At 38.8% G+C, this 23943-nt stretch overlaps 1 protein-coding gene across 8 annotated transcripts in view; it reads left to right on the forward strand.

The window, feature by feature from the left end:
- The window catches only part of MATCAP2 (microtubule associated tyrosine carboxypeptidase 2), a 66832-nt gene that overhangs the window by 30311 nt on the left and 12578 nt on the right, over nucleotides 1–23943 (forward strand). For 5 of the 8 annotated variants that reach the window (XM_005549793.5, XM_005549792.5, XM_005549795.5 and 2 more), the window contains one exon: nucleotides 4260–4954. The exons of 1 other annotated variant lie outside the window; for it this stretch is intronic. In XM_005549793.5, the coding sequence (XP_005549850.3) occupies nucleotides 4260–4954 (695 nt within the window). The remainder of the gene's footprint in view (nucleotides 1–4259; nucleotides 4955–23943) is intronic. 2 more of the 8 variants (XM_065542135.2, XM_074035235.1) reach the window with 1 other exon arrangement.

Consider the following 23943-nt stretch of genomic DNA (forward strand, 5'->3'; position numbering starts at 1 on the left):
TGTAATCAAGTAACCTATTGTTTTGTGGTATAAAATTATCCCAGATTCTCAGGTTTTGTAAGTATTAGTGAACCACGGAAATTTCCATTTTGTAGGTCAAAACTGGTTGAATAGTATTTGCCACCAGGCTTTCTTTCTGGTGATCTTCCTTTTCAGCCAGAGACCTCTTGATTCCTATGAAACCTCACCTACTCACAGTTGTGAAACACTGCATTTAGAGAGCAGTGTCTCCCTTTTCCCCCATTCTTTTAGATGAGGAACGGGAGGTAACGATGGACTTAATGATTAGGCTAATATTACAGAGAGGTCATTGAAAGAGCTGGGAATGGATGTCAGGAATCTTGGTATCCTTTTCTCCTGTTCTAGATATATACTAAGCTTTCATTGTGTTGATTACTTCGGTATATTCATCTACTTGTGAATAGACTGTCAATTTTAATGCACAAATATTATTTACCCTTTTTTCTTCAGTATGGGTAATCAGGTTGGGGTGAACAATTTTCTTCTATCAACAAATTATTTTCGTTCTTCCCAATATTATAGTGAAACAGATTGCTTGTAGCTTAAGTTTTACATTATATAATGAGTACCTTTAATGTGAGAAAGTATGCTTTTTAATTACCTTATTACTTTTCTGGGAAAACACGAGCTACACTTCCTCCAAATAAGTCTGTTTATGCTTTAAAAATGTTTTAATTCAGGAAAAAGGATTCAGAGAATAGGATGTTCTTTAATAAATTGTGTCAAATGTTATCAGCCTCTTAGTGTTCTTAACCATGTTCAGGTCTTTTTTCCACAAAATAAGCAATAGTATTTAAAATTACAAAAACAATCTCTTAGGTTCTATGATAGTTTTTAATGCAACTGAAATACAATTACTGTGACTCTGAGAAATTAATTTATATCCATCTTGTATGAGTTGTGTGAAGGACCATGTGCTCCACTTTTATGAACTTCATGGGCTATCCAGCATTTAACAGGATTGGCATTTGTAAAATAAATAGACCATTAACACTCCCAAACTTTATTCAGCAGCAGATGGAGCTTCAAAAGGACTCGTGCTAAGCTTTTCAGGAGATAATTAGCAAGTGAACTGAAATGCTGTAATTCCTGGGGAGAGAGGTTCTGTCAGGCATATACTGTCATCCTGCTGCCATACTTCACTCCTCCTTGAGTATTTTGACAGGTGGTTTAGGACGGTTTTTTTTTTTAGTATCTGGAAATGTATAGGCTGTTTCAGATGGCACGAAATTGTGAATTTGGAGGTCACTGATGCTTTATGACCACAGAACTCGGCAAGTCCAGTTCTTTGGTCATAAAGCTACTAGGTCTTAGAAAACAAAGAGCATTTTTACATTGAATATTCATTTTAAAAAAATCAGCACAACATATATGTAGTGAATCATCAAAACAAATTCTTCAGAGTAGTCTTATTTATTTATTTTAATTTGATGTAACTCCGTCCCTTTTTATTACGAAGATCAGTTGAGAAAACAACCTGATTTCCTCCCTTTGCCTTTCCAGCTCCGGCTAGTCCTTACTGTACTTCCTAGGCTTATGCTTATTTGAGTTCTTTTATACTTTCCCTTTTCATGTCTATTTCGGTTTTTTTTCATTATCACCCCTTGTCTCCTAAGCTTGTGGTGTCGTTTTAGGGAAACCGACATTATTCCTGGGCATTCGGGCTACAGCCTGTGTCCTGGTTTTCCTTAGCCTGTTTGCCTGGCCTGCCCAGTTCTGACTGTTAGTTGACGACACATAAATCTATGAAACTCCTGAGAAACTGGGAGCTACCAGCCTATGATTAATGTTTTGTTTATTTGTCCAGTTAATTTTGTCTTGTTGAGTCTTTAACATTTATTGAACAGCTTCTTTGTACAACCTGTCTTCAATGACCCTATGTAATCTAGCTCCTACCTCTAAACTCACACATAATAGACATTTAGCCCCTGCAAGCTTTAGAGATAGCTGTGTTATCTTTTAGACGTCAGAATTCAGATTTCACATGCTGGCCTAGAAAATGTAAGAAAAAGGACTTTTAAATACCTTACATATTTGGATTATTATCTACTTTAGTACTGTCTCTTTACCCTAGACTCTATGACTCCTGGAATTTAAAAACTAATATTTAGATCAGAGTTTCTCTACCTTGATACTATTGACATTTTGAAATGAATATTTCTTTGTTGTAGGAGATTGTCCTATGCAGTGAAGGATGTTTAGCAGCATCCCTGGCCTTTACCTGCTAGATGCCAGTAGCCTCTCCCCGGTTGTGACAACCAAAATGTCTCTAGACATTGCCAAATGTTCCCTGGAGGGTAAAATCCCCTTCTGTTAGGAACCACTGGTTTAGGGTCTTTCCTGTTATATTTTCATGTCTGCAGTAATCTCATATTTGAATGGTCCCAGAACTACAAGTACATATTTATTCAGAATGGTTGCAGAATTGCATGTTTAGGGTCATTTATTTATTCACTTGTTTATTCAGTGAACATTTATTGACAGGAGTTGAGCTGGAGTCTTGTTCAGATGAGATGTATTTAAGACAAACTTCATCAGTTTAGAATTGAGTCTGAAAACCCTTAAGGGTCTACTTGAAATCTCCTCATCTGTTTCTCTTCACATTGCTTTCTTCCTCATCTAAACTATAGGTTATTGTTTGAGTCTTTTGTTTTTCATGTTTAATTATATACTACATTGTATTATTGTTGAAATCTTCATAGGAATGCCTTGTCTTCAGAGCCAGATTAGAAGCTGATTATTGGTAAGAACAATGTGTTTATACGGTTGTTTATCAGAGCCATGTGCTGAATCAGTAGTATTCTACGTATTTGTTGAATGAAAGAATGCAGATCAACACAGTTTTAAAGTAGTGAATGCTCAACAGTATATCCAGTGATTCTTACCTGCTTAAAGCACTTGCGAGTTCTAAAAACAAAGCTGCCCTCTCCTTCACTTGCCATTTGATATATTAATACCTTTGTAATAGTCTTAAAATTTGCTTTTCTAACTTGCCAAGAAAAAAAGGCTTGTTTTTCTTTAACCTTAACATACAGCTTAGAATTATGAAGAAAATCAACCAGTTATTCATACTAAGTGACATTACTAAAACATGCTTGAAGATGCCATCTGTTTAATCTTAACAGTGGTTTTTGAGTAAATAAGGCTTTGTTGTTCTTCTTTTACTGATAGCTACCTTTTATATATTTCCAAATTTCAAGATTGTATTACCTATGAAAGTGCCTTGGATTTTACTTTATTACTGAAAATACTATTTTAAAATATATGCTTTCTATGAAATCCACATTCTTTTTTTTTTTTTTTTCTTTGAGATAAGGTCTCACTCTGTCACCCAGGCTGGAGTGCAGTGGCACAATCTCAGCTCACAACAACCTCTGCCTCCCGGGTTCAGGCAATTCTCATGCCTCAGCCTCCTGAGTAGCTGGGATTACAGGGGCACACCACTATACCTGGCTAATTTTTGTATTTTTTGGTAGAGACAGGGTTTCACCATGTTGGCCAGGCTGGTCTTCAGCTCCTGCTCAAGTGATCTGCCTGCCTCGACCTCCCAAAATGCTGAGATTACACAGTGAGCCACTGTGCCCAGCCGAAATCTACATTCTTTTTTTTTTTTTTTTTTTTTTTTTTTTGAGATGGAGTCTTGCTCTGTGTCCCAGGCTGGAGTGCAGTGGCGCGATCTCGGCTCACTGCAAGCTCCGCCCCCCCGGGTTCACGCCATTCTCCTGCCTCAGCCTCCCGAGTAGCTGGGACTACAGGCGCCTGCCACCTCGCCCGGCTAATTTTCTTGTATTTTTAGTAGAGACGGGGTTTCACCGTGTTAGCCAGGATGGTCTCGATCTCCTGACCTCGTGATCCGCCCGTCTCGGCCTCCCAAAGTGCTGGGATTACAGGCTTGAGCCACCGCGCCCGGCCGAAATCTACATTCTTTTGTAGAATCAAGTATTCAGATTATTTATGTATATTATCTCACATATTAGACTTTGATCATCTAAATGGTTTGAAGCTAAGGATTTTTATAGATAATTTAACTTACATATACTCATAGAGAAGAGAAATGACAGTATCTAGCATGACCAAAGTTTAGTAATATATCCTTTTAATATTTAAAATGTTTTTTTTAATGATTATTGCAAAATTACGAAGTTTAAAGAATCTTCAGAATACCTTTCCTAATAAACAATTTGCTTCATCTGGTATCTTTGTTATTTCTTTTGTTTTGATTTTGTTTATTAACACAGAAAAGCTTCACTGGCCTGAGCAAGAACTTGCTAAGAAGTCTGTTCTAAATGCAGAAGATTCATTGATCATTGACAGCAAAAGAAGCATTTCACATTTATCCTCGGGAGTGCTAAAAGACATTTTCACAACTGGAACCAGTAGTTACAATGTCCTACTACAGAGCAAGGAGGAAAAAAAGTATCACTCACAAAAACAGTCTTCCTCCACCTACTCCAAAAGATGTAGAAAACCCAGCAAATCTCCTAACACTTCTCGTAGCAAAGATCCTCGCAGGATGAAAGCCCTGGTGCCTGTGACAAGCAGTGGTACTTGGTACTGCCTGGAAAGGCGGCCTGCTGTTTTTGTCACTAGTTCAGTGTCGAGTCCTGTAAAGTTTACACATGATATCTCTGTTACAGGGAATGGCATAGTACTGCCACCTAAACCCAAAAGCAAGGGCAAGTGGTGCCATTTCTCCACTCTTCCAAAGACAAAGCCACAGCCTCAGCTGTCTAGAAGCTTTGAAAAGGGAGATGACTTTTCTGGGAAGAAATTTTGTATATTGACTGCTATAAAACCCATCAACTTAGAGAAAGAAAAACTGAGATTCTTCAAATCTGACTATACCTACAATCCTCAGTTTGAGTATGCCAATCCTGCTCTGCCAAGCGTATTAGCTAAGCACAGCCACGCATCTGACCGATTTCTTAAGCAGGTAAAATGCCATTTCAATAGTGGTAGTTCATTTATATGTACTAAAACAATTATCTATGATCTTATAAGCAAAAACAAAGACATTTTAAAATATTCAAATTATTTCTTTTTTTTTTTTTAATTCAAATTATTTCTATGTTATGGTTAATTCCCACTCAGGACATGTAAATATGTGACAAGATGAGTATCACCTGTATATAAACTACATTGTTCTCATCAAAATTTATAATCTGTTATATAGACTCTCTGTGACAGGAAGCAATTATATTAGGAAAACAGCTTCAGATTCTGGTTCTAAGCTTTCATGTGGGAGTTACAAACTTGTGGCCAATTTAGCCGCCTACAGACAAGTGTTGGGTAGCCCACATTACATTTTTGTTTTCTAATTGATTTATTTTTTATTTTTTGTTTTTTTTTGAGACAGATTCTCGCTCCATGCCCAGGCTGGAGTGTAGTGGCGCGATCTTGGCTCACTGCAATCTCTGCCTCCTGGGTTCAAGCGATTCTTGTGTCTCAGCTTCCCCAGTAGCTGGGACTACAGCCCCCCCCACCATGCCCAGCTAATTTTTAGTGAAGATGGGGTTTCACCATTTTGGCCAGGCTAGTCTCGAACTCCTGACCTCCAGTGATTTGCCCGCCTTGGCCTCTCAAAGTGTTAGGGTTACAGGTGTGAGCCACCATCCCTGGCCTCTAATTGATTTTTTAATGTCTTAGATGGAGCATACAATCCCTGGTTCTTCCTATTGTGTTAAATTCCTGGCTTGCTTAGGCTCCAGTAAGTAGTTTGGGAACTGAAGCTTGATTCTTGTCCGTGAGCTTGTTAATGCTTCACTGAAATTGTTAATCATCATGAAATAAATATTTAAGCACTTATTCAAAGATAAAAAAATGGGATTTTCAAAATTATCTTCAAGGTTAGCAAATTATGATGTGAATGATATGAATAATACTTTTAAATTGCTCACTTTAAGTCCTTAGCAGTTTTGTGTTTTACAGGGCTATAATACATTTCAGAACCTCATTTAAGTAATTAAGAAGAAATTAGCTAATGTTTATCTGCAGGGCATAGTTTTGAGATCATAAAGGCCGACAATATTTGGTCAAATTAACTTTGTTCAGGTTCTTATATTAGCTTCAATGTGGCATTGTCAGTGACTGAAAGTCTGTTTATAGGATAGGTAAAACTGCATGGTTCCTCTCTCCTGTGGTGCATGTCCTATTTTACCATTTTTGCTGATAATAGTTATTTGGTCTCGCGGCCAGCAGATATTTGGCTGTTTATTATAGATAACATCGAATCTGGCCAGTCTTTTGAAGCCATTATGTAAAACTTAATTATGTAAAGCCATTATGTAAAAATTAAAACAATTTTAATCATGGTATTTACTTTCCTTTATTAGGATCTCTTTTTACTGCTTCTGTATTCTTTAATGAGTATTTGCTTTTTAAAAAATGTGCTGAGATTGTGCTAAAAATTGTGATCCAAATTGATAAGTTACTAATATAAAGTGGCACTTTTGGATAGGAGAAGGCAGCATTAACATAGTGATTATATAATCCACTCTTAGGCTGTACTACTTCCACATTGTAAAATGGAGTGAAGAAAATACCTGCTTTAGATTATTTTGATAATTAAATGAGAGAATGCTTAGTGCATATATAGCAGTTATCATCGTGCTTGACACCTAAAAAGCACTAATAAAGAGGTTAGCTGTTATTTTTATTTCTATTTGGCAGACATTCTTACATGTGATTTTTTTTGTGTGTGGAAATTGCAGTTGATTGAACAAGGCTTTCACAAATATAAATTTTACAATGACAAAAATCCTATTTGCATTTTCCCCCTGATGCTGAAAGAGATGGCTGAGAGTTATTTACCAGTATTCCTTAATTTGGAGACCTACCCCACCCCTGCCTGTTGGGAAGGATATTTCCAACCATTAGATTAAAAATAATGCTCTTTGATTTCTCTGGAAGGCAATTTGGGAGCCTCAGCAGCCCCACAGATTGAGAATTGACATTGCTTGGCCTGTGGCTTTGCAATTTTAATTTTGACCCAATTCCAGCTTTAGGAGATTAATCCTACACTTGAATTACTTGAGACTTCTAAGTAGCACTAGCAATCTTAGCTGACTTGTACTGCAGATGCCACCGTTTGGGAGCACATTCTCAATAAATGCCAAGTCTACTGTTTAAAACACTTTAATCAAAGAAATACATGGTACAAGACCTCTGGGAAAATATACTTAAATTCTTATTCAGCTACCAAATGAATAATGACATGATATCATACATCCATCTCCTCCTTAGATAAAGCAGCAGCTTCAAGGCTGGTCTCCAGGACTCAGAAACATGATCCCCAAAGGGGCCAGGATGACCAAATAGCCCCATGGTCTCTGGATTCTACCTTTGAGGCCTTGCCAACCCCCAGCTGACAGTCTCTTGAGTTTCACAATCTGGATCTTGGTAAAGCAGGCAATCTGTATTGTTTTGCAGGATGATTGTGGTCCTCTTAAGTGCATAGATTGGCGGAATGATGCTAGACTTTCACGCACAGATAAGTCTGCCACAGTGGAACTGAGGCAGTGCTCATGCTCTGTTTTCCCCATCATTGTCAAGGAGATCCAGGCCTCAAGTTTTTTGGTCTCGGCAGTGTGTCCCTAGGGAGGCACTGAGACCACTGAGGTGATACAGGGCAAACAGCAGGCTGCAGGACTAGAATATAATTCTAGGTGGAGCCTGCTGAGCCCTGCCTTGCTGCATGCTGGCAGCCATGGTAGCCTCAGCTTCCTGACTATCTTAGATATGTTTAAACTTGACAGAAACTCAAGATGTCTGTTTTCTGTGGCTTTGGACCTTTGCAGAAAAGAGCACAGTGCTTCATAGGTGCTAAGGAAGGGATCTGGAATTAGAGCCTGCAGAAAGCTACTTGGGGTCAGGTGCATCCTCACCAGTGGGTCAGAAGTAGATTCTTAGTGTGCTCTTGAGCAGTAAATAGTTCAGATAAAATCTGTATGTTATCTTAAGTTCATGTGAGTTTTGTATCATACTTCATATTGTATCTTTATTCTCATAAAGAAAAATGTAAATTGCCTATCTTCAAGTAAAATGGATACTTCAAGAATAAACAAGGAGGCTGGGTATGGTGGCTGACACCTGTAATCCCAGCACTTTGGGAATCTGAGGCAGGTGGATCACTTGAGGTCAGGAGTTCGAGACTAGCCTGACCAACATGGTGAAACCCCATCTCTGCTAAAAATACAAAAAATTAGCCGGGCGTGGTGGCAGCTGCCTGTAGTCCCAGCTACTTGGGAGGCTAAGGCAGGAGAATCGCTTGAACCTGGGAGGTGGAGGTTACAGTGAGCCAAGATGGCGCCACTGCACTCCAGTCTTGGTGATAGAGTGAGACACTGTCTCAAAAAAAAGGCATAAACAGGGAGTATCTTCCCATGGTTCTGGCAACCTCTCTATTCTCCCGCAAGGTGAAAAACAGAAAGTTAGTACTAAAGCTTTGCCAACCAAAAACAACTGTTTTCTTGAACAGCTTACTCTCAGAAGATTACATATTAACAATTACTCACCTGTAAAATTAGCCCTGTCACCAAAAGACCTGTAGCATCTTTTTTGAGACAGGGTCTTGCTCTGTTGCCCAGGTTGGAGAGCAGGGGTGTGATCATAACTCACTGTAGCCTTGAACTGCTGGACGCAAGCGATCCTCCCCATTTAGCCCCCAGCCCCAGTAGCTGGGACTCACAGGCATGCACCAGCACACCAGGCTAGTTTTTAAAAACTTTTTGGATAGGTGGGAGGTCTCACTATGCTGCCTTGGCTGGTCTCTTGAGCTCAAGTGATCCTCTGGCTTTGGCCTCCCAAAGTGCTAAGATTACAGGTATGAGCCACTGCGCTCGGCCTGACCTGTAGCATCTTGAGGGGAAAGCATAGACAAGGCACCTTCTGGGAAGAAAAACAGCAATCGGGAAAAGCCAGAACACTGTATGTCTCAGAGCAAGCAGAGGTTCTGATCAGAACAAAGTCATAATTTACTAACTACAAACATACTTTTTTTTTTTTTTTTTTTTTGAGATGGAGTCTCACTCTGTTGCCCAGGCTGGAGTGGCCATCTCCACTCACTGCAGCCTCCACCTCCCAGGTTCAACCAGTTCTCCTGCCTCAGCCTCCCGAGTAGCTGGGATTATAGGCACCTGCCACAACGCCAGGATAATTTTTGTATTTTTAGTAGAGATGACGTTTCACCTCATCTGTTGGCCAGGCCGGTCTTGAACTCCTGGCCTCAAGTGATCCACCCACCTCGACCTCCCAAGGTATTGCGATTATAGGCGTGAGCCATTGTGCCCGGCCCATACTTTCTAATAATACAACATTAAGAGTGATATATCTTGATTTATTATAAAAAGATATATCCATGAGTGAAGCAGTATGGTTGCAGTAAGAGTTGAAAAAGAAAGCTGCAAGAAAAGTTTTTTTTTTTTTTTTTTTTTTTTTTTAAATTTTTAAGATGGAATCTCACTCTGTTGCCCAGGCTGGAGTGCAGTGGGGCAATTTCAGCTCACTGCAACCTCTGCTGCCTGGGTTCAAGTGATTCTCCTGCCTGGTCCTCCCAAGTAGCTGGGATTACAGGCATGCGCTGCCACGCCCGGCTATTTTTTTGTATTTTTAGTAGAGACAGGGTTTCACCATGTTGGCCAGGCTGGTCTTGAACTCCTGACCTCAGGTGATCCACCCTCCTCAGCCTCCCAAAGTGCTGGGATTATAGACATGAGCCACTGTGCCCGGCAAAAAGTTTATTTTTCAAAAAGTGTTCGATGTTTCTTAAGGCATTTTCGTCACAACTATATAATTTAAGAGTTAGCATATCATTTGATATTGATAGATGTCTATTTGAGTGGAAAAACTATTCTCCTTGTGTTATTGTATCTTAATTTTTTTTTTTTTTTTTAACAGAATCTCCCTTTGTCACCCAGGCTGGAGTACAGTGGTGCGAACATGGCTCACTGCAGCCTTGACCTCCTGGGCACAAGCAATCCTCCCACCTCAGCCCCCTAAGTAGCTAGAACTATAGGCATGTGCCACCATGCCTGGCTAATTTTTGTAAAATCAGACGAGATTTTACCACGTTGCTGGGGCTGGTTCCAAACTCCTGAGCTCATACAGTCCACCTGCCTCGGCCTCCCAGGGTGCTGGGATTACAGGCATGAGCCACCATACCTGGCCCTAAATTTTTTACTACTTAAATTTAGTGGAAATTAATAGTTCTGTGCTGTCAAGAGTAACTTAGAGTTATTGGAAACCTCAGAGATATTTAAAATAGAGGTTTCATTCTTATTTGGCAGTCATTCTGCCAAAATAGAGAAAAGGAAAGGACTGTGATTCTGACAGCCCCTTTTTCCCTGCACTAGAGCAACATAGCACACAACACTCTGTGGCACAGCAGTGCATTTGCATTTATAGACTTCATATTTTATTTATTTATTTATTTATTTATGAGACAGTCTTGCTCTGTCACCCAGGCTGGAGTGCAATGATGCAGTCTCGGCTCACTGCAGTCTCCACCTCCCAGGTTCAAGTGATTCTCCTGCCTCAGCCTCCCGAGTAGCTGAGACTATAGGCACACGCTACCATGCCCAGCTAGTTTTTGTACTTTTTAGTAGAGACAGGGTTTCACCATGTTTGCCAGACTGGTCTTGAACCCCTGCCCTCAGGTGATCTGCCCACCTTGGCCTCCCAAATGCTGGGATTACAGGTGTGAGCTACCACACCCAGCCAGAGTTCAGATTTTAAAAGTAAATATCTATGTGGACCAACTTCATTATGTTAGGAAATAAGTTCTGATTTTCATCTTCCTCGGTTAGCAAACTATATAGTCATCGTATATGAATTCACGAATTCAGATGCCTATAGGATCTGGGCAAAAATTGTAAATGAAACTGGCTGTATAGTAGTAAATTGGAAATCAGAGAGCAGTTATTTTGTTTGAGCCACAGTTTGGAACCAGTATCTCTGAGATTTTCAAGGGAAGGTAGAAACCTGAATTTTATATGAAGTCTTCTAGTTTGTAAACATTGATACCAAGTCAGTTAAAACACAGGCTGTGGTCAGGCTTGGTGGCTCATGGCTATAATCCCAGCACTTTGGGAGGCCGAGGCAGGTGGATTGCTTGAGGCCAGGAGTTTGAGACCAGCCTGGCCAGCACAGTGAAACCCTGTCTCTACTAAAAATACAAGAATTAGCTGGGCATGGTGGTGCATGCCTGTAATCCCAGCTACTTGGGAGGCTGACATGAGGATTGAGAGAATTGCTTGAACCCGGGAAGCGGAGGTTGCAGTGAGCCAAGATCACGCCATTGCACTACAGCCTGGGTGACAGAGTGAGACTCTGTCTGAAAAAAAAAGAAAGAAAGAAACACATTCCATCCAGGCCCATGAAGACCTCTCTGTGGGCCACATTTTCCCCTTGGATTACCATTTTGCTACCTCTGATTCACCAGCTCTATTTAACATAGGTTCCATTTTATTAGAATCAGTGATTAGTATGGCAAAGATTACATCTGATCCTCTGAAAACAGTCTTTTGATTTTAGCATTTATAGTGTGAATGGAATAGGCAATTCATTGTTATATTAAAACACATACATAATAGGTACATATATAATATTACCTTATTGTGCTTTAAAACAAATGTTCATTTTTCTTTTTTGATAGAAAAAATTTAATTGGAAATAAATTGCCTTCACTAATAGGATGTCTTGACGTAAAATTTCTTTAAAGCTAAGTTATAATTGTACTAGTATTAAAATATTATTTTATCTTGGTAGACCTCAAGTTGTCAAAACAATGAAGGGGAGGAAAAAGTAAGCCTTCTTTAAATTATACCTTTTCCTAGGTGACATGATATTCTGTTTAGCAAATCACAAACCTTTCACAGATACACTGAAGTTATAAGTTTTTTAAAATTTTGAGTTTGGTATGTTCCATAGTAGCCTTGTGTATTAGATCGGAGAACTGGGGTTATTTCTTAACCTAAATAGCAAGAAGAATTTTTTTTACGGATCAGAGATGGAAACTCCCCAATCAGATTGTATGTCCTTGGAAGAAGGTTTGACCTTGATGACTCATTGAAAGGCTTTTTTGATTTGCCTTTGAAAACTTGATTAACATGTACATTCTCAGGTTCTTACCTTAACAGAGTCTTTTCAACAAAACAGGTTGAATATCTGGTTTTTCCCTTGTAGGTGGTGAAAGAATAGTCTGCGGTATTAAGCCATGTATAAATATCTTATCCAGTAGCAGTTACCCTCTTATTTTCCCGCTCACCCTTTTATACATCCAGAATACCCCCAGCCCTGATAACACAGAAATTCAGCCGAGAATACAAGAGGAGTGTAAGGTGCGGGGTGGGTGTGTGGAGGCAAGGAGGGCCAGATAAGTTGCAGGTGACAACTTAATTCTTTGCCTGGCTGTGTCATTCACTGAAGGTAGAGTCAGTGTCTGAGATGTATTTATTTTCTAGATTCTGCATAGGTAAAATATAATATTTTGAAATATTTTGGTTTGTTTCTTTTCATTATAATCTGGTCCTAGTCTGCAGTTCACGTTACAGAAAACTGGATTGTTGGTAAAAATACTTTTGTTCCCTTCTGTCTCTCCCCTGCTCTCCACACTGCTATCATTGTCTCTCTAAGATGCAAATTTGATCATCTCACCTCTTCAAAAAAACTTCAGGGCTCCTCATAATTTAGGATAAAGTTCAAAATCTTTGTCATGGCCTGCAAGGCCTTATACCAAGGTCAACTGTATTCACCCATAGCATCTCAACGTAACTATCTGTCACAGCATTTATCCACTGTTACCATCCTTCACTTTCTTGTTTATCTTTACCCATAGACCAACCTCCTTGAGAGAAGTGTGTTTTTCTTTTTTTTTCTTTTTTTTTTGAGACGGAGTCTGGAGAAGTGTGTTTTTCTTTGTTTTTCTCATTTCAGCTATTCCCAGAATTGAGTGCAGTTCCTGGCACTGAATAAAGAAGTTTCCCAGTGCCTGTCCATCCCAGGAACCCTGCAGTCTTGTCAAACTAAGCTCTATTTCACTTTCTTTAGTTTCTATATGCTTATAACAGTAATAGCCCCGTTTGCATGAAATATCCCCTATTTCCTCTAATCCCTTACTTCTATTTCCCTTTTTTCAGTTATCTCACAATACCTTATTTATAATTCCATCAAAGTATTACTACATCGAATCTGTTTATATGTCATCTCTGCCAGTCTAATAGTACAACAGGGACTTAGATTCTAAAATATAAAACTGCATAAAAGTGACAGTGATTGGCACATAGAAGGTGAGGAATAGCTCGATAAATGAATGGTCCTTTTTGCTAGTATGTTAAAAATTTAGTGAAATACTTTACAAACAGTGGATCCAAATTTGTTACCCAGGGGTCAAGTTCAGCCTGCTTATATGTTTTGTTTGGCCAGCACAGTGTTTTATAAAACATTGGAATGTAAATATGCTCTTCTTTTACCTCTTCCAGATGTCTTATAATCAGTAGCTTTACACAGTGATTACTGCTTACAGCTGAAGGGATTTTAGTGTGTGACTACTGCTGTCCCATTAGTCTGTGGCTACAATACCTTAAATGGAGGCCTAATCATCTGATTGAGTAATCACAAATCTTTATATACCTAATTTGCTACCAGGAAGTAATAACCAGCATTGAAAAACTCATTTAGTATCTTGCTTTTCATTCTGAGAAGCTTGAAGAGCCAGAATATGTATATGTGTACATATATATCCCATGCTTATCTGAAGTAACCATTTTCGGACTGTTCTGAGGAACACCACCTAAGCAAAGGAAGCCATACATGTTGGAAGACATAGAATATGATATTCATCTCTAACATTCACCACACATAGTATCATAATAAAAGCTTAGAAGAGTCTTTTGTTTAATATTTTCCAAACTAATTAGACCTTGAAACCTTTAAAAAACAATATCTTGTTGACTGCTTTCCCTCAAGAAAGTTTGGAAAACACTGGCTTAAAGAAAAGGACTGTCTGAGATCCTAGGGATTATTCTGTATTTGGGAGGGAAAGGTTTTAGATTCTAGAATTTTCTGAAAAGGAGAGGAATGAAGGGAGAGTTGGAATGGTATATTAACTAGTAAGGCAGGAAAAACATAACCTTGAGTAAAAAGTTGGAGGGCAAACCAATTACCTTAAATTCTGAAATTAAAACCCAGTGATCTTCTGAAATTAAAACCCAGTGATCTTCTGTTAAAATTTAAGTACTTTCTACAGTCATATGGGAAATAAGCACATTCACAGCCCCTCCATGCTCTCATTTTGTCTTCACAACTTTGTGAGGTAAATAGGGCAGAGATTTTAATCTCCCTTTTGCCAGTGAAGAACCTAAATCTGAGAAAGGTACAATGACAAATCTAAGAGCACACAGTCAGCAAATGATGGGGCCCCAATGTAAAACTAGGTCTTCTGACTTCTAGTCTTTCCACAGCATCATCCTACCCCCATCATATTGGTGTCCTCATTGTATGTAGTTTTTCATTGAGTGAAAACTGCAGTTGAGAAGGGAGATAGTTTTTTAGCACGTAACTGATGGTCAGGTTTCCAGATTGCTAAACAGTAAACAAAATCAGCAAGTAAACCAAAAGTTTGTCATTAAACAAAATATTGAGATTTTTCAGAAATTTTATTATCCAAGACAGTGTTGAAAGTTTTATATAGAGAACATTTTTTTTTCTGGATTAGTGATTTCAATGTTAAATTATGCTATTTGATTACTCTTCCCTTTTAAAAAAAATAGCTTTATTAAGATACAATTCACATGTCATACAGTTCACCCATTTAAAGTATGCAGTTCTCCTGCAATGTAAAACTAAACTAAAAACAATTATAAACAATAAAAATAGACTGGACACAGTGGCTCAGGCCTGTAATGCCAGCACTTTGCGGGGCCGAGGTAGGTGGATCATGAGGTCAGGAGTTCGAGACCAGCCTGACCAACATGGTGAAACCCTGTCTCTACTAAAAATATAAAAATTAGTTGGGTGTGGTGGCAGGTACCTATAATCCTAGCTACTCAGGAGGCTGAGGCAGGAGAATCACTTGAACCGAGGAGGCAGAGGTTGCAGTAATCTGAGATCATGCCACTGCACTCCAGCCCGGGCAACAGAGTGAGACTCTGTCTCAAAAAAATAAAATAAATAAAAATAAAGAGAGTACAGTTCAGTGGTTTTTAATTTATTTAGAGTTGTGCAGCTGTAACCACTAATTCTAGAACATTTCATCACCTCAAAAAGAAAACACTGTACCCATTAGCAATCGTTCCCCATTTCTCACCAACCTTTCAGCCCTAGGCAACCACTTTCTGACTTTCTGGATTTGCCCGTTCTGGACATTCAATATAAATGGAATCATACAATACCTTGTGGTCCTTTATGACTGGCTTCTTTCACTTACCATAATGTTTTCAAAGTTTATCCGTGCTGTGTTCTAGCATGCATCAGCACTTTTTATTGCTGAATAATATTCCATGTATAGATATACTACATTCTATTTTTTTTATCATTTGATAGACATTTGGGTTGTTTCTACTTTTTGGCTGTTAATAATGCTTTATGAACATTTGTGTACACATTTTTTATGGACAAATGTTTTCAGTTATCTTGGGTCCACATCTAGTAGTGGAATTGTTAGTACATATAATTATTCTATGTTTAACCTTTTAAGGAACTGCCAGACTGTTTTTCAGAGTGATTATACTATTTTACTTTCTCACCAGCAGCATGTGAGCGTTTCAGTTTCTCCACATTCTCATCAACTCTTTTTTTTTCTATAGACATCCCAGTGGGAGTGAAGTGGTATCTCATTGTGCTTTTGACTTGCAATTCCCTGATGTTAGTTAATAATGGCCATTTGCATATCTTCTTTGGAAAATTGCCTATTTCAGATCCTTTGCCAATTTTTCAGTTATTTGTTATTATTGAGTTGCAGGAGTTCTTTATTTTTTTTTTTTTTTTTATTTTTTTTTTTTTTGAGACGGAGTCTCACGCTGTTGCCCAGGCTGGAGTGCAGTGGCGCGATCTCGGCTCACTGCAAGCTCCGCCTCCCAGGTTCCCGCCATTCTCCTGCCTCAGCCTCCTGAGTAGCTGGGACTACAGGCGCCCGCCACCGCGCCCGGCTAATTTTTTGTATTTTTAGTAGAGACGGGGTTTCACTGTGGTCTCGATCTCCTGACCTTGTGATCCGCCCGCCTCGGCCTCCCAAAGTGCTGGGATTACAGGCTTGAGCCACCGCGCCCGGCCGAGTTGCAGGAGTTCTTTATATATTGTAGCTATCAGATATGAAATTTGCAAACGTTTTCTCCCATTCTTCAGGTCACTTTTTATTTTTATTATATATCCTTTGAAGCACAATTTTGATGAAGTCCAGGTTATCTTTTTGTTGTTTGTGCTTTTGGTGTCATATCTAAGAGCCCATTGCCTAATCCAGGGTCATGAAGATGTATGTCTATGCTTGCTTCTAAGAGTTTTATTGCTTTAGCTGTTACATTAAGGTCTTGGATCCATTTTGAGTTAATTTTTTTATATGATATGGGATAGAGGTCCAACTCCATTCTTTTAAATGTGGATATCCAATTGTCCCAGCCCCATTTGTTGAAAAGAATTTGATTACATTGTTCTCATTTTAATAGAATAGAATAAAAGTGCTTTAGGATCCTGAGATGACAGATCTGTAATGTGAATAATGCTGTTACTCTATTTTGTGTGGCATTGTAGTTGACATTGAGATGAGGAGAGAGAGAGGACCATTTCCTTCACACGGAACAATTACTCATTTTGCATTTATTTCCTCTTTGCTCTAGATTCCAGGTCTCTGAAAATCAATTTGTTTTGATGCCTATAAGATATGCAACGCTTTATTTAAAATATTCTCTTCTTCAACTATATGCTTCTGGTGAAGAAAATTTTTTTTTAAATTTAAAAATATCTTATTCTATTAAGGAGGGAAAGATTCAGAAATCATTGATTTGTGAATAGAGATAATAATTTAGTAAAAACGAGGTTTTTCAATGTTTTTAAAAAGGCAAAAATATATTTGGTTGCTTGTTTCACATCATTGTTAGCAAGAAGTGTTATCCTACCTGACAGTGTGTCTTGTGGAACTCAAGAGTAGATTCCATTATACTATTTTCTAACATGGTAATGGAGGAGCTGGCCAAGTACATTTTAAGATGTATGCAAAGGAAAGGTCCAAAGTCAGATTCATGCAAACTAGGAGACTGAGACCTGGACAATAGGGATAGGTGTGTATACATTAAGATGTTCTGGTTCTAGAAATTTTAAGACTGATTTGTGAAAATTTGTGATGTTACATTGCTTTCTACTTATATTGCTATTCTTAGAGTTGGAAGGAAACAATATATTTGATATCTATGGGCAAATCTGGGCTATTTAGAGAAGTGGCTGTGTGTTCCATGAGTTAATTTCAAGAATGCAAGGTATACCAACTGTTTTCCTGCCAACAATTGTCCCTACCTAAAAATCTATTATAGAAAAATGTCTTTTTTTAAAGATATTTTTAAAATTTAAAAACAATTCCATGTGTTTCTTTGTTAAATGAAACACTCCAGAGAACGGATATCAATGCCTACCTGGCAAATGGGAAAAGGTAATTAGATGGTGAATAGAAAGGCCAGGAGATTCCAAAGTAGAAGGCACTTAACCATTTGTTTTTTGAGTTAGAAAAGTAGTTTATATTCAGTATAAAGACTTAGAAAAGTGTGGAGAATAAGAATCCCATAATTCTACCACCCACAGGTAACCACTATTGACTTTTGAGAGTATTTTTCTTTTCCCATGCTTAACGATCATAATTGTGGTCAACGCACTTTCACTTATCATAAACATTTTCTCATATCATGAAAAACCGTCAACATTTTTTATGTCAGCATCAATTTCAGTGCTTGCATATATTTCATATAATAGGTGTATAGTAATTAACTTGAATATTTAGATTGTTCCTTATTGGACTTTTTTTATTTCAAAGCAACAGTTTTGTTAGTCATTTACTCTGGGGAGCTTTTTGCCTAGAGCCTGTGGGAACGAGGATAGTTACTGAGCTGTTCAGAGGAGAGTGTTTCTTTTTCAGTGTAGGTTATTCTAGACATCCTGATGTGTCTCAGAGTGCTTCTCTTCTTATTAACTTACCTAGAAATAATGGTATTTTTAAACAAAATAGTTTTATTTATTTACAGACAATAAAATTTACTCATTTTAGGTATATATTGCAGTCACTGTCTTTCCCTGAACCCTGTCCCCAGGCAACCAATGATCTGAAGTGGCCATCTGATCAATTTTACTCAGGTCTTTTTATCTCTAAGAAAAGTTGCCTTAATTTTGAATATTTCTCTGAAGCATTTATTTTAGTTTTCTTTTATTCATTTTTATAATTAACAGACTTAATTTAGCCATATGCATTTCACATGTCTCACCTTCTCTCATTTTGACCTTTTTTCTCTTTTCCTAAGATAATTTTTTATATTTCTTTAAACATTTTAATTTCTTGCTTTGCTTTGCTTGCTTGCTCTCTCTCTCTCCCCTCGCCCTCCCTCTTTCTCTCTTTCTCTCTTCCTTCTTTACTTTCTTTCCTTCTTTTTCCTTCCTTCCTTCCTTCCTTCCCTCCTTCCCTTCCCTCCCTCCCTCCCTCCCTCCCTCCCTCCCTCCCTTCCTTCCCTCCCTCCCTCCCTTCCTTCCTTCTCTCCTTCTCTCCTTTCCTTCTTTCCTTCCTTTCCTTCTCCCCTCCCCTCTCCCTTTCCCTCCCCTCCCCTCCCCTCTCTGTTTCCCTTCCCTCCCTTCCTCCCTCCCCTCTCCGCTCCCCTCCACTCCCCTCTCCTCTCCTCTCCTACAAGGTCTCATTATATTGACCAGTCTGGTCTTGAACTCAAACTCCTGGCCTCAAGTGGTCATCCTACCTTGACTTCCTAGAGTGCTGGGAGGCTTGAGCTATCATGCCTGGCCTCTAAGAAAATTTTTGAAGATTATTATTGGTTTTATTAATTTGTAAGATGAAACTTTTGCTTTCTAAAATTTTATTGGTTTCCTGCAGAATGTATTAGGTTGGACCATTTTAAATTATTCATATTTAATCATTTTGACCTCCAAAGATGGTAGTGTCATCTGGTTTAACCTAATATTCTTTCAGAGGTATGTTCTTCATTTGAGTTTTCAGGGTAACGCTTCCTATTTCCTTAGAACATCACAGTTCTTCACAAAGCTCATGTATCTTTGTAAAAATTACTCATCCGTGGCTGGGCACAGTGGCTCACACCTGTAATTCTAACACTTTGGGAGATCGAGGCAGGCGGATTGCCTGAGCTCAGGAGTTCGAGAACAGCCTGGGCAACACAGTGAAACTCCGTCTCTACTAAAATACAAAATAATTAGACGGGCGTGGCAGCGTGTGCCTGTAGTCTCAGCTACTCAGGAGGCTGAAGCAGGAGAATTGTTTGAATCTGGGAGACGAAAGTTGCAGTGAGCCAAGATTGCACCACTGCACTCCAGCCTGGGCGACAGAGGGAGTCTCTGTTTCCAAAACAAAAAAATTAGTCATCCGTGATTAAGAAGCACCAGATCCAGGCTTAATTTTGGTCTGAAGACAGGCATAAGGAGTCATCTCTCTACTGGAGTCTTCAGAGTCTTGACTTCCTGAGAGTTGATTTCTCAAGCTTGCTGGTCTAGGCTCCTGAGCTTAGGGACCTGCTAAACTTTCATGTGATGGTGTTCTGCAATATTTTAGTATGACTACAAGAACAAGGGTGAAAGAGAGTTAAGACCAGCCTGACCAACATGGTGAAACCCCATCTCTACTAAAAATACAAAAATTAGCTGGGTATGGTGACAGGTGCCTGTAATCCCAGCTACTTGGGAGGCTGAGGCAGGAGAATCGCTTGAACCCGGGAGGCAGAGGTTGCAGCGAGCTGAGATCAAGCCATTGTGCTCCCGCCTGGACAACAGGATGAGACTCCATCTTAGAAAAAAAAAAAAAAAAAGACCTATATAGTGTTTTGCAAACTATACTCCACCAAAACATTGCATGTTTTAGTGCTTCCACAAACACTGAAATATTTTCTAACAGACAATTAAAGTTTAAGGTGGAGTTCTGTGAGATTTCGTCTGAAAAAAAGTTCTGCTAAAAACAAAAGTTGAAAACTAGTGTTTTAAGGAATCTAAGGTAAATTCTAGACCATTTTCCAGGAAATGCATGTCTTAGTCCAAAAAATTCATTTGGGCTGCTATAACAGAATACCATAAACTGGGTAGCTTATGAATGTCAGAATTTATTTCTCATGGTTCTGGTGCCTGGGAAGTCCAAAATCAAGGCACCGTCAGATCTGGTATCTGATGAGAACCCTCTTTCTAGTTGATGGAAGGCACCTTAGAAGGCTGTGTGTCCTCACATGGTGGAAGGGGCTAGCTAGCTCTTTGGGGCCACTTTTATTTAGAGGCAGAGTCTCACTATGTTGTATAGGTCTTGTCTTGAACTCCTGGCCTCAGGTGATCATCCCACCTTGGTCTCTCAAGGTGCTGGGATTATAAGCATGAGCCACTATAATAAAAGAGCCCTGGGGCCTCTTTTATAACAGCACTAATCACAATCATGAAGGTTCTACCCTAATGACCTCATCACTTCCCAAACGCCCTACCTCCTAATACCCTCACCTTGGGGGTTAGGATTTCAAAATAAGAATATGGGTGGGGCATAAATATTCAGATTATAGCAATGCAGAAAATGAAAACCTGCATTTCCCATGATGTATTACAATCAGGAGTCTACCTTTGGCTATAGGACTTCAAGTAAGGAAACCATATATCCCAGAATACAATGTATCAAATCTCTTTTTTCTTTTTACCCATTCTTTTGCTTTGGAGTTATATTGGGAGATGTAGTTTTCTGATTAACATAAGTGATGATATAATGGAATTATTTGAAATTTATTGCCTCTAAAAGTATTACCCATGTGGAGGTGTGCGAACACTTGATTCTTCAAGTGGTGTAAACATGGATTCTCTGAACTCTAGGGGAAGTGGATAAACTACCTTTTTTCTCCCTTTTAAAATAAAATAAATTTTTACTTCTGATCATAGCACAAATATATTACATATTGTGAGGAATTTTAAAACTTCTGAAAAATACAAATAACAAACATCAGTGCAACCCATCGATCATCTGATTCCCAGACATGAACTTCAGCCTTTCAGTATATTCCTCCAAGCTTCCCTGTGCCTTTTAAAGCTACTGTTTCCTTTTTCCAAAATTGGGATTAGACTCAAAATATCTGTGGCCTGCAGTTAAGAAGTTGTATAAAGAAGCAGAAATCATTGTAATACAAAAATACTCACTGATGAAGTGATTGACTCATTGCTATTCAACGTCCTTTCTTTCTTCAAGCTTGAACTTATTTCCACCAATTCAGCTACTGTCGCTATCTCTGTGCTGTGGGATATTATAATGCAGATGGGGGAAGTTACTTCTTAAGATCAGTGAAGGATGCTGCAGATCACTGACAAGTCTGTCTGTGTTGGACCAGTTGAAAAACTGATGAAGAAAAGAATCAATAAAGATAATGAAAGGCTAGGCATTCAGAGAAGAGTGATTGAATATAATGTAATATTTAAAGCTGAATATTAAGATTGCCTTTTAGGAACATTGATGTAGCTCCCATTAAGTGCTGACACCATGATGGTGCCATGCAAGTCAAGATGAAACAAAGGAGGTGATGTGCTATTATGTATCATTGTGATAGAAGAATTGCATTCTCTTTCAGCAAGCAAAAATCCCACTGCTTTTATTCATTCTTTGATTTAGTCACTCATTCTATGATCTGTGATAACAAGGAACACCTGTGTTTAAGTTTTTCATAATTCTCTAGACTTTTATATTTGCTACAAGAAATAACCAGATAACCACATTTTCCTACCGAGTAAGCATTTGCCTTAGAAAAGCTATTATAATTTTATCTGAAATTAAGTACATGCTTTAAAAGACCTATAAGCAGGCCAGGCGCAGTGGCTTATGCCTATAATCCCAGCACTAACTTTAGGAGGTTGAGGCGGGTGGATCACTTGAGGCCAGGAGTTCGAGACCAGCCTGGCTAAGGTGGTGAAACCTCGTCTCTATTAAAAAATACAAAAATTAGCCGGGCATGATGGCAGATGCCTATAATCCCAGCTACTCAGGAGGCCGAGACAGGATAATCACTCAGGAGTTTGAGAACAGCCTGGACAACACCTGGAAGGTGGAGGCTGCAGCGAGCCGAGATTGCACCACTGCACCTCAGCCTGGCGACAGAGCGAGACTCCGTTTCAAGGGGGGAAAAAAAAAAAAACTATAAGCAGAAATCATAATACTAATACTTCTTAGAGATAAATAATTTTTAACCATTTTTAAGTCTTCACAGTTCAATATATTAATATAAGGTACCACTTCTCTTCTGCAATTCTTCAGGCCACATTTCTCACATTCTTCTCACTCTTTGATACATGGATTACTGGTGACTATTAGGTTGGTGTATGCAAAGTATCTTTGCTAATCTGCTAAAATGGGTTTTTAATTATATGCTAATTTGTGCCTTTAATTGTCCTAGTTGTCATACAAATTAATCAGTTTCTGGAGCACTTGTATTTGCTCTTCTGTGAAATTCCTCTCACATTTTACATGCACTTGAATCACCTGGGGATTTTGTTAAAATGCAGATTCTGAATAGGCATGAAGGTGGTAAGGGGCCAAAATTCTGCATTTGGCACCAGTTCCCATGCTATGCCAGTGCTACTGGCCTTCAGACTATACTTTGAATAGCAAGGCTTTCAGTAACAGTTTTGGGACCAGAAGCCAGGCAAAGCCTATTGAAGCCATTTCTTACTGTGATAAGTTAATGATACATGCCTAGTTTATTAGTAATGTATATTTTTCAATTAGTGATATATATGTTGAATTATGACTTGTAGTATGTGAGCTTTTTTTGGTAATTTTTGTGTCAGGCATGTTATCTACAGTGGTGGTATTTATAGAGAACAGTGTTGACAAACTCTGTAAAAATACTTAAAAAAAAAAAAGGTTTATTCTAAGACAAATATGAAGGACCATGGCCTGAGACAGTCTCAAGAGGTCCTGAGAACATGTGTCTATGGTGGTTACAGCTTGGTTTTATACATTTTAGGGAAACATCTTACGTCTCAATCAATACATGTGAGGAATGCATTGGTTTGGTCTAAAAAGATAGGACAACTCAAAGAGGGGGCTTACAGGCTATAGGTGGATTCAAAGATTTTCTGATTGGCAGTTGATTGAAAGAGTTAAGTTATCTGAAAACCTTGAATCAATAGAAAGGAGTGTTTGGTTTAGGTTAAGGGAGTCTAGAGACCAAGGTTCTTATTATGTAGATGAAGTCTCATAGGTGGCCACTCTTAGAGACAATAGATGACAAGTGTTTCTTATTCAAACCTTTAAAACATATAATCCTAGCATTTTGGGAGGCTGAGATGGGAGGATCACTTGACCTTGAGTTCAAGGCTAGCCTGGGCAACATAGTGAGACCTTGTCTCTATTTTTTTTTAATTAAAAATAAAAGGTGCTAAAGAGACTGGGCATGGTGACTCATACCTGTCATCCCAGCATTTTAGGAGGATCATTTGAGGCCAGGAATTGACCAGCCTGGGTAACATAGCAAGACTCTCCACAAAAAATCGTAAAAATTAGCCAACACAGTGGTGTATGTCTGTTGTCCCAGCTACTCAGGAAACTGAGATGGGACGATCCCTTGAAGTCAGGAGGTTGAGGCTACAGTGAGCCATGATCGCACCACTGTGCTCCAGCCTAGGTGACAGAGCAAGATACTGTATCCAAAGAAATAAAAATAAATAAATACATTAAAAAGGTGCTAGATTCTCAATCTCTTCAGG

The sequence above is a fragment of the Macaca fascicularis genome, chromosome 3, assembly GCF_037993035.2.
Source record: "Macaca fascicularis isolate 582-1 chromosome 3, T2T-MFA8v1.1".
Classification (NCBI taxonomy): domain Eukaryota; kingdom Metazoa; phylum Chordata; class Mammalia; order Primates; family Cercopithecidae; genus Macaca; species Macaca fascicularis.